Source organism: Octopus sinensis, linkage group LG5 (assembly GCF_006345805.1).
Source record: "Octopus sinensis linkage group LG5, ASM634580v1, whole genome shotgun sequence".
Lineage (NCBI taxonomy): Eukaryota > Metazoa > Mollusca > Cephalopoda > Octopoda > Octopodidae > Octopus > Octopus sinensis.
This window is the reverse complement of record NC_043001.1, coordinates 98,736,914-98,748,006: the sequence shown is the minus strand read 5'-3', so window position 1 is coordinate 98,748,006 and position 11,093 is coordinate 98,736,914. Positions and strand designations below refer to the sequence as shown.

At 38.5% G+C, this 11,093-nt stretch overlaps 1 protein-coding gene across 1 annotated transcript; it reads right to left on the bottom strand.

The window, feature by feature from the left end:
• Window positions 1-446: 446 nt before the first annotated feature.
• LOC115212223 lies at window positions 447-785 on the bottom strand. The gene has a single exon (XM_029781062.1). The coding sequence runs from the start codon at window positions 783-785 to the stop codon at window positions 447-449; it is 339 nt and encodes a 112-aa protein (XP_029636922.1).
• Between the last annotated feature and the right edge of the window lie 10,308 nt (window positions 786-11,093).

Genomic DNA, 11,093 nt, shown 5'->3' with positions numbered 1-11,093 from the left:
CCAGATCAAAGTCACAGCAGCCATTGGAAGCCAGGACTTGTGTGCTCAGCATTGTCCTGATGAAACAAGACCCTTTTCACTGGTTTTCTGGGTGTTTGGTCTTGATAGTCTTTCGTAACTGCCTCAGCAAGTTGGCATAGCACTTATTCATTGATGGTGTGGTTCTTTTGAAGATAGCCAATAAACACAATGCCTTTTGCATCCCAAAAAACTGAGGCCATTACCTTCCTTGCAGATGAAACAAGCTTGGTCTTCTTTGGAGTAGGTGAGGAAGGGTGTTTCTACTGCATGGATTGTCTCTTTGTCTTTGGCTCAAAGCAATGAAGCCAAAATCTGGGTTAGGAAACATTCAGAGAAACCAACTGGATCTGCCTCAGCCAATGTTAATTTTTCCCTTGATGTGACTAACCTGGTGCACTTTTGATCAGGTGTCAAAAGACTTGCAACTACTGAGTAGAAACCTTCGTCATGCCCAGTTGATTGTGCAGAATATTCTCAACTCCATCACAGGATATACTAATAGCATTGGTTATTTGATTTATTGTCAGTTGCTTGTTGTCCATCACCATGTGGCGAATATGATCAATGTTTTCCTTGGTGTTGCCAGTTACAGGACATCCAGGCCTTGGGTCACCTTCAAGACTCTCCATTCCTCTCCTAAATTCAGCTGTCCACTTTTGCGGTGTTGATAAAGCTGGAGCATCATCCCCTAATATAGCAACCCTGTCAACATGAATGTCCGAGGTAGTTAAACCCTTTTTTTTGCAGATATTTGATAACACCATGATGCTAAATTTTGTCGATTTTCAAAAAAAGTCACTACTTGTTACTTTTGAAGTCCTCTTTCAATGGTCAGAGATTAATTCACCTGAAAAGAAACAATGCAATTAATGATAAGAAGTTTTCACAGGTCTAACATTACTCCTTCATAGTCAGCCTATGAACTTTTCAGCCCACCCTCATATATATATATATTCTTTTACTTGTTTCAGTCACTTGACTGTAGTCATGCTGGAACAACCCCAGGACTTATTCTTTGTAAGCCTAGTACTTATTCTATCGGTCTCTATTGATGTTGGGGGGACAAACACAGACACACGAATATATACATACACATACACATGCACACACACACACACACACATATATATTCTTACCACACAGCCACTCCTGCATATATACGTATATGTCTAGATAGATAAATATACACACGCACTACATCTATATAGATAGCTATATAAATATATATATATGTGGTGGCAGGGACAAGCACAGACACAAATACATACATACATATACACACATATACACAACAGGCTTCTTTCAGTTTCCATCTACTAAATCCACTCACAAGGCTTTGGTTGGCTCGAGGCTATAGTTGAAGATATGTGTTTGTATATATATATATATATTGTGTGTGTCTGTGTGTATATATACACACACACTATGTATACATATATATATGAATATATATCTATATACACACATACATACAGGGTGCGGTGAATAAATGAAAATAACACAGGCGTCTCATTTTAACAGATATATTTATCAAACTTACATAAAAATATCTTGAAATACTAAAGAGTAAATTTATTTAATAAAATACCACAGCCTCCAGGCAACTTTGGAATTTCCTGCTACTCTTCTGGATGGTCTCTTTGTTTATGTTGGTGAATGCTGCCATAATCCTTTATGTTGGTGAATGCTGCCATAATCCTTGCTTTGAGTTCATCTTTGGTGTTACAAGGAGTTTTGTTAGTCTCTCTCAACTGTGCCCCACACATAATAATCAAGTGAGTTGCAGTGTGGGGAGCTAGGTGGCCATATGTTAGGGGTGATGTGGTCGCAGAAATTGTCTAACAGCCACAACTGGGTTCCCCTGCTTGTGTAGTATGGTGCAGAGTCCTGTTGCCATACATAGGGTCTTCCAGCAGCTATTCTCTTGACCCAGGGCAGCACTACCTCCTCCAGGAACTTGATGCAGGCCTCTGTGTTGAGTCTGAGGCTGTGTGGGAAGATAAATGGAGACATAATGTTGCCATTGCTAGTGATCTCTCCAAACACCATGATGTTGACTGGATGTTTGATTTTTATCACTCCCATTACATATTTTGGGGACACAGCAAGCCAACAGTTCTGTGTGTTCGCCATCTGATTCTGGCAGAAATTTTTCTTGTCTGGGAAAAATCAAAGCATGTTCAGTTGGAGGGGAATTGCTTGAGTTTGTTCAAAAGCTTTGTAGCACCATCTTTTCTCTTGTCCTTGATGGCTTGGGATAAAAATTGGTCCTTTCTCATCTTGTATGAGGAATACCGAATGTCTTCATGCACTACCTGCCTGATAAGAAACTCAGACACTCTCATCTCCCTGGTGACGGACCTGATTGACTTGGAGGGATTGTTGTCAATCATAGCCTGGATCTCACCAACAAATTCAGGAGTTCTTTTCTTATCAGAGTGAGTTTTCTGAGCTGCCGTACCTTTGTAATCACCATTAGACTCATCTAACTCTTTCCAAATCCTCTGCACTGTACTCGGATTGACACTCAAACACTTTGAAATGTTCATATTGGAGCTTCTAGCATGAATACCAAGCAGTATAGCATGTCATTTCCAAATTTCTGTCAATGAATTGCGTCATGGTGCTATTTTTTTCACAGATGGTGCCCAACTGACCCTACTATACTGTGTAGTCAACAAAATCAAAAACAAACAATGCGCATGCATGAAATTAAAATTATAAAATGGCGACAATTTACCCATCACACCCTGTTTGTAAGTATGTATTTGTATATATATATATATATACAGGGTGTTCTGAAATTAAGGCAACCAAAGTTTCAGGATTTAATAACTATCAATAAATGTGATAAGATATGAAAATTATACATCATAAAAACTTAGTATGTCTTCTCTTTGTTTCAGACTAAATAAATTCAGATTTATAAAATAGGTAATGGCTATAGACTGAAACACAATCATAACGTTCCACAAAAGAAGTGAAAGTAATACAGTTATAGCAGAAAAGCTTAAAATTAACCAACAACAGTCTGGAAAATTGTCAAGAAATTTCAAGAGACTGGTTCCACCACTGATCAACCTGGACATGACTGAAAAAGAAGTGTATAGACCCCTCAGTTTATCAAAAGTACCAAAGAAATCATATAGCAAAATCCTCATCATTCCATCAGAAAACTGGCTACCACAGCAAAAATAAGCTGAACATTGATGTATCGAGTGCTGAAGAAGGATCTCGGGACCCACTCCTACAAGTTGATCCACCATCATGAGCTCACTCACACATGTTTATAAGGCCATGAAACTGGAGAGAAGTTTCCTATTCTGTGTCAGACTGCTGAAGGCATGCTGCCCAACCTGGTGTTCACTGACAAAAAGAAATTTGATATCAAACAGACAGTAAACCACCAGAATGACTGACTCTTGAATGTATCTGGCTCCTTTGAAAGTATATTCGTGAATCAATATCAAAATCCACAGTCAGTTATGGTTTGGGTAGCTGTGACAGCTACTGGAAGGTCTCCCCATCGTTTTTGTGTCCTCGGGTGTTAAAATTAACACCCAATGTTGGTGACATTCTGGAAACTGAACTGCTTCCATACCTTGGAGCCTCCTTCAGGACTCAGCACCAAACAGACACAACACTGGATTCTGAAAAACACTCCATCATACATAGGCAAGGATATATGGCTCTAAAGAGGGCCCCAATCTCAACTTGTTGGATTTTTCTGTTTGGTTTATTTTGGAGATGAGGGTCTTGAGCACTCCTCATGCTTTGCCCGACACTCTGAAGGCTAAACTGCATAAGGAATGAACTTTGATTCTGCAAGAACAGTTGCATGCCATGCATGAAGCATTCACACCTAGATTTAAGGCTGTGATTTGAAACAGAGGTAGTCATAAAGAATAAATGCGGTAGTGTTATAATTGTATTTCCTTTACCATTGCATTGCAACACTTGGACCTAAAATATAACAATATTTTGCTTTTGACAAAATTGAAAAATATTGGTTGCTTTAATTTTGGGACACCCTGTATACGCACACACACATACAGCATAAAATCCATAATTGATTTGGCCAGCAGTAGGCAAATGTGTACCAAAAAGGAAAACTATAACTAACACCTTCAGTCATATTTAATGACAATTATAGTTTTCCTTTTTGATATATATATATATATATATATATATATATAATATGGTTTATTTTTGATAACAAGGCTAAAGAAGAAAGAAAGAAAAAATGTCTGCATACATTTTTTTTACATATCTATTTCATATGCACACACCCAGTTTTTGCATGATTTTCTAAAATTTTATTTTATCAATTTTTCTCCTTTTTTTCCTTCTTTCCCCTTCTACCATTGATTGCATTTGCAGTCATAAATCAGTTCTAGGAGAATCTGCAATGGACTTACACTCCGTCTATGAAAAATTTGTACATGCACAGAGCAAAATCAAAAATATAAAACCCCAGTAAATAATAGAATATAATATATAATAAATATAGTCAATACTATCAAAGCGCTTTTTTTTTTTTTTTTTTACTTCTCACTGTTAACCCTTTCGTTACCAACTTGGCTGAAACTGGCTCTGGCTCTGAGTGCAAATGTCTTGTTTTCATAAGTTTTGAATTAAAATCTTCCACCAAACCTTAGTCACAATTTATGTTCCTAACACTAGTTTAATGATAACTAAGTTATTTTACTAAATCCTTTGTTATATTTAAAGTAATTGAAAGAAACACAGAGCATCTCAAATAAATACAGTAATGAAAGGGTTAAACTATATTTAGAACTATAAAAGGCTATCATTTTCTCTAATATATTTGTATGGATATATGCATGCGTGTATGTGTATGTATGTATGTATGTATTTAATGCATGCGTATATATGTATTATATCTGTCTGTCTGCACAAGTATGACTGTTGGGTAAGAAGTTTACTTCCAACCACATGGATCTAAGTTCAGTCTCACAGTGTGATACCTTGGGCAAATGCCTTGTTAGTGGATTTGGTAGATGGAAACTGAAAGAAGCCCATTGTTTATATGTAAATTTATGTGTGTGTGCGCACACTAGATAACTGGTGTTGGTTTGTTTATGTCCTCTTAACTTGGCAGTTCAACAAAAGAGACTAATAGAATAAGTGCAAAACTTTAAAAAAAGTCTTGTGTCAATTTGTTTGATTAAACCCTTCAAGATAGTGCCCCAGTATGGCCACAGTCCAATGACTAAAACAAGTAGAAGGTAATGTAGTATATGTATATATCATCATCATCATGTCATGTCTACTTTTCCATGCTTGCATGGGTCAGACGAGAGTGTAATTGGGGTCAAATTTTCTATGGCTAGTGGCCCTTCATGATGCCAGTCTCACTTGCTTCCTAGCAAAGTAATGATCTCCTGTCTATTAAACAACAAACAGCCCAGATCTGGTTATACAGAGAACTGGAAACAAGCAACATCAGTTGAATGAGCCTTATGATGTACAATGATTGCACAATGTCTAGAAACCTGGGCATGTTTTTGTGGTGGACTGCAAAACAAACGATATTGTTTATTTGTGCGGTTATTGTTTACAATCACCAAACGTGATGACAAGGTGAAATATGTATACATTCACATAAGACACACATGCATATGTATGACAGGCTTCTTCCAATTTCTGTCAACCAGATCTGCTTGCAAGACTTTGGTCAGTGGGCTGTAATAGAAAACACACATATATATAATGTATTTGCAATTGTGTTTATGCCATTATCATCACCATTTAACGTCTGTCTTCCATGGATTGGATGGTTTGACAGAAGCCTGCCAAGTAGAAGACTACACCAAGCTACTGTGTCTGTTTTGGCATGCTTTTTATGGCTGGATGCCCTTCCTAACACCAACCACACTAGAGTGGACAGTGCTTTTTACGTGGCACCAGCACAGGCAAGGTCAGTTTTGGCATGGTTTTTACAACTAGATGTCCTTCCAAATGCCAACCGCTTCACAGTGTGAACTGAATGCTTTTTATGTGGCACCAGCACCAGCAAGGTCACCAAGTAACTTGCAAGACAAGATATTTTGAGAGAAGAATAGGCTTTGGAGGAGGTGATCTTTTATCAGATGATGAAAGATTAGAATGTGACAGAGAGGCAGAAACAGATGTCTTGCTATAGAGGAGGTACATGACCAAGAGAGTGAGAGAGTAGTATGTGTGTGAATGTGTTTTATCAATGTTGAGCAGTCTCTGCATTAGATGAAATTGTGATTTTTTTTTTTGCAAAATTCTGCAATCAGTATTGCTTTTTGGACCTGGGTCACTGTCCATCTGAATGGTTGCTGCTGCCATGCCAGTTCAGCAGCCTAGACTTGTTTGTTACCATATGCAACACTAGTGTAAACTGATTTATCTTCCATGTGTTTTCAATGCTTCAACATCACTTGGTCCAAAATTTCAGATCTTCATAAATTCCGATGCCAGGACATTTTTATAAAACTATCTGACAAGGGTGGAGCTGTGATGGTATGGTGCATTAACGTCTACAGAGTATAGGTGCTTCAACAGCTTTGCAAGATTCCTGCTACTGCCTCTTGCTCCACAACACCTTATCCACCATTCCTGAACTCAACTCCACCTTTTCCCACTGCAACTACCCTCACTGTCCTAACACTATGCACCTCTGGCATGTTTCCTCCTCAAAATTCATAAACCTGACAGCCCTTGCTTCCTATGTTCTCTGTCCCTAACTGCTTGTCTGAATTGATATCTTAGTACCTCAACCTCATCTTTTCATCTTTAGATGTTTCCTTCATGTTTCACATCCATTACACCAACCTTGCTCTTTGACTATTCAATTTTTTTTCCTTCCATTTTGGTTCTTCCTACCTCCACTTCACTATGAACACTAAATCCCTCTACACTATTATTCCCCACAGCAATGGTCTTCTGACTTTCTAGTACTTCCTTAATCTTCACACCATTCTCTATCCTTTCTCTGGATAGCTGAACTAGTACTTAATCTTGACTACTTCCGTTTCACAGGTGAGGTCTGCAATCTTGTTTCCAGCTATGCTGACCTATTTGTTGGTAACAGTGAGGTTCTGAACAGTCACTATATAGACAACTGTATTGGTGTTGCCTCCCTTTTCTGCGGACAGCTGAAAACTTTCATCTCATTATCAACTCATGCCACTCATTTCTCAAATCCACCTCTATCATCCCAGAAATCTCCATCAATCATCTTGAACACACTTTGCCCCCCCCCCACTACCTTCTATAAACCCACTGACTCCCACCCCTGCTTTAATTTTACCTTCTCCCTCCACTTGCTCACCAGATGGGTTTTCCCTTACTCATAGTCACCCCACCCTGCTATCTGTGCAGCTGCAACCAAGACTTCAAAACCTAGTCACAATACATGGTTTTTTCTTTGTTTGATGCGAACACTCTCTGCTTTTGTCCAACTGCCCTAATCTGAGCCCATCAAATTAACTGCATCTCTGTCCTTTCTCCACCCCACTTTTCTCACTATCTGGAAAATGTCCAAGACTTTATAGCCACTACCTCTATTCTTCCTTATAACATTGTAAACTTATTCGCTTACTGTCTTTTGTATTTCACTTTTTGTTCTTTGTCATATATACAGGGTGCATAAGATATTTGAGGACAGATTTATCTTTATAAAAAGACATATATAATAGATAATAACTTTATTTATCAAAAATGCTATGAGGATAAAAATAAACCTTTTCTATAATGTTATTCAATAAAGCCACCTTCAGCTTCAACAACTGCTTCCATATGAGAACTATATCATCTACATGCTCAAATCAAGTAGTCCTGGTTCATTTTGGACATTACTCTGACTATGGCAACTGTCAAAGAATCTTTGGTGTTATGGGCATGTTCATTGGTCTCTCTCTCAACAACGCTCCACATGGATTCAGATCTGGGGAATTAGGATGCCAAATGTTAGGGGTTATGTGATCATGAAATTTTTCAGCCATCCATTCCTGCGTTACTAGAGCCATGTGTGATAGTGCAGTGTCTTATTGAAACACATATGGCCTTCCATTGCATACACTGTCTATCCAGGGCTTAACAATTATTTCCAGGACCTCAATGTAGGTGGCAAAGTTAACTCTAAGGCCTTGTGGAAAGAAGTAAGGAGGCATCACATGTCCTTCATTGCTGACAACCTCTAAAACCATGACAGCTGCAGGAGATTTTGTATGCATAACATTTGGAGCATCAGAAGGGACTGCACATAACCCTCTGCCATTTCTTCTGTTAACTTTTTCATCTTGTCAAAGTTTTTCTTGTTTGGGAAAACCAAATCAAATTTTCTTCTGCTGGGTTTTTCAGTTTGTTTAAGAGCCTTTTAGATCTGATGTAGTGATTTTCTTTTGCTTTTTCTGACAAATTGACTTTTCCTCATCATATAAGACTTATATCTGATGTCTTTGTGGACAACATTTCTGACCGTTCCTTCTGACACATGGAGATCTTTTGCAATTGATCTCATGGACTTTCTGGGATTGTAATCAATGGTTTGTTGAAGTTGCTGGATAAATTCAGGTGTTCAGAGTGTTTAGAATGCTTTTTATGCTTTGATACTGGTGATATGTTTCCATTTTCAATCTCTAGCTCCTTACAAACTTTGTAGACAAAAGATCTAGCAACTTTTAAAAACCAAGATATTTCTAAATCATTATGCTCAGCCTTTATAACCACAATAACAGCAAGCCTCTTCATTTCTTGAGTAAGCTGAGGGTCTGCCATTATTATTTTCTAAAACAAAGGTTATACAGAGTTAGCAAAAAATGCAGCTATGACCCAAAAATGGTATGTCCTCAAATACCTTACGCACCATGTATCTATACATATATATATGGAATGTGTGTGTGTAAAGAAAAATTTCTGAATCACAGTAAACTGATGGTGCTCTTTACAGGGCAAAATTATATTTAGTCAAGGCCATCAGTTTGGATAAGTTTGTATGCCATGAGGAAAGGAATCAGATGCATTGAGATTGACCCTTCTGAGCAGACAGAAATTTCCAAGTGGGTGTGTTTCAGAAAGCACTGAAAATATAAAAGGTGAGAGGTAAACATTACAAATGGGTGTAGGTAATGTACAAAAGAAAAAAAGAGAACAAAGAACTTTACTGTTTGTATTGTCAGGACAATGTTCACTATGTATGGTTTGTGATTGGAATTGTATGAATGTGAGTGTAAAGGTCATTAGGCACAGGTGACAAAGTTTAGTCTGTGTTGGGTGGGGGGAATGAATGGAAATAGTGAAAATGATTGTATGGAGTTGTTAGTCAAAATATGCAACTAACAAACTTGTGCAGGCATGGAAAAAATGTAGATAATTTTATTGGTGCTTCTTTTGTTTTAGTCAGAAGGGATGGAAGGACCCTTTACAGTGGTGTTTCTTAACCATTTTTTTAACCTATGGAACCCTTTGGTTTCTATTTTACTCAGTTTCTATTTTACCAAAGGGCGAGTCTACCAGGCCGTCTTTTGTACTATCCTCCTCTATGGTTGTGAAACATGGCCTATGAGGGTAGTCGATCAGCAAAGGCTGGAGGTGTTTGACAATGACTGTCTCCACCGCATTCTTCGCTGCTGACACATTGATCGGGTTCCTACAGCCGGTCTTTGTCATCACCTGAATCTCCAGTCCCTCCCTTCGGTGCTTCTACAACAGCGCTTAAGGTGGTTTGGTCATGCGGCCTGGTGTCCAGAGAGTGAGCTGATTTGCGACGTCCCCCTTCCACCTCCACTTCCCAACTGGCGCAAATGCATGGGTGGGCAGCTGAAGACCTGGGCAACAATGATAAAGGTGAACCTCTCCAAACTCTCAGGTTCGCAGGTGGTCGGTCTGCGCAGATGGAACCACGGATGGCTCGCTAAAGGTGAACCTCTCCGAACTCTCAGGTCTGCAGGTGGTCGGTCTGCGAAGATGGAACCACGGATGGCTCGCTATCTCCAGTGACCTTGCACAGGACCGTCGAGCGTGGGCCACCATGGTTCATGATGCTGTCAGGACCAGAGAAGAAGCCGGCTTAACCCGCCCTGGGTTAATGCCATCACAAGTAAAAGTTTGGTTTCTATTTTACTCAGATGTACCCTAGTAGCCATTCGATGTTTAAAAGGTCATATATTTTTATGATTAAATATTATTAAGAATTGTATCTAAAAAATTGTTAAATTATTTTGTGTTTTGTTGATATATAACCTATTTATTGCAGATAAATTTTAACAACAAAATCTTATATGAACCCCAGTTGAGAACCACTGCTTTACAAGGTCTCCAAGACTGGTGGGAGGGAGAGGGGGAAAACAGTATTCTCAAACCAGTGACTTGGTCAGAATACTTGCAATAGAGTAGCTTATGCTAAAGATAGCCATGATCCTAGGTAGTGGGTGTTCAACCAGGCAACAGACTAAGTAGGTCATAGTAGGATTTGAACTGAGAATGCAATAAGCTGGAACAAATACCGCAAGGTATCCAATTTGATTTCCTCACAGTTCCGACAATCTATAGTCCTAAATTTTTTTTTTTTTTTTATTAACCTCTGCAAAGTAAATTTGACTTTAGTGGTATTTTGATTCAGCTAATTTGGTGTGAAGATAATAATAATAATGAAATTATTGTATACAGTGCTCAGGTGCACCACAACTTGTCAAAATGTGCGTATAAAGTATATGCAGTAATGTACAAATGTCTGGAAAGCGAACAGTGTATGAATCAGATACATGCTTGCGTGTGTATGGAGGGGAGAAAATCAGGTGTAGTGTTGGCGAATCTCAGGAAGCATGGAAGTTTTGAAGGATGCAGTGCTCTGACAACTAACAACCGATGCCGGCAGTCTGTTCCATGCTTGGAAAGTGTTGAAGCTCAGCTGGCAAGAGGTAGCGGTAGTATATTGACTGTCTGTGCTAAAATTAATACTCACAGTGAAAAGTAATGAGTGAGAGGGAACTGTTGATATTGGATCATTGACCACAAATGAATATTTTACTGAAATTTACTTTATTTAACCCTTTCATATTACTCTGTCAAATGTAATG